Consider the following 863-nt stretch of genomic DNA (forward strand, 5'->3'; position numbering starts at 1 on the left):
ACACACACACACACACACACATATATATATATATAATAATAATATATATATATATATATATATATCATACATACTATATATATATATATATATATATATATATATATACATGGTTGCATACATACATGTGCTATCCACAAATATACACATACGTAAATGTCCCCACACCTGCCATCATCCTCATGCTGGTGTGCAGCCACCTCTCGGGCGGTATACTTCAGTGCACGTATTGCGTCTGCATTTCGCTTGGGACTGTCTGCTGAGGCCATAACCAATTGACTTAATAGTCCGGCCAGGTTAGCACTGAGAAGATCATTCAGCGCTGTGATCTCGGAAGCGGTCAAAACAAACTGTATGCTACGCTTGAGCTCGTCTCTTAGGTGCAGACCCTTCGTAAACAGATGTGCTGCGATCATATTGAGTGGGAAATTTTTATGAGATAGACTATTCATACATATGATCATATTGAGAGGGAATATGTGTTATGGGGTATGATTCTATTCATATATATTTTCTTTTTGAGAGGCAATATGTGATGTGAGATAAGACCCTATTGATATATATGATAACATAGAGTGGGAATGTGTGTTGTGAGATGGGATTCCATTCCTACATAACAAGCGTGTGTTAGTGAGATTGAGTATGCGATGGTATATTTTGTGAGTATTGTTGTCTCTATGGCGGTCAACACGAACCGTAAACTACGAGATGTGCTGTGATGGCATTGGATACAGTGAGACTGTCGGATATTTTGTTAACTAAGGATGACTTGGATATGTTGCGATTGTCCTAATATTATATATATATATATACATAAATACTTACATACGTACATAAATACATACATACATACATACATACAT

The 863-nt window shown here is 36.3% G+C and overlaps 1 protein-coding gene across 1 annotated transcript; it reads right to left on the reverse strand.

The window, feature by feature from the left end:
* Positions 1 to 168: 168 nt before the first annotated feature.
* On the reverse strand, positions 169 to 416 carry SARC_17538 (hypothetical protein; the record flags this gene model as incomplete). Its single annotated transcript, XM_014288369.1, has 1 exon — positions 169 to 416. A coding segment is annotated over one exon (248 nt), but the record flags the coding sequence as incomplete, so codon positions are not given.
* Between the last annotated feature and the right edge of the window lie 447 nt (positions 417 to 863).

Source organism: Sphaeroforma arctica, assembly GCF_001186125.1.
Source record: "Sphaeroforma arctica JP610 unplaced genomic scaffold supercont1.11113, whole genome shotgun sequence".
Classification (NCBI taxonomy): Eukaryota; class Ichthyosporea; order Ichthyophonida; genus Sphaeroforma; species Sphaeroforma arctica.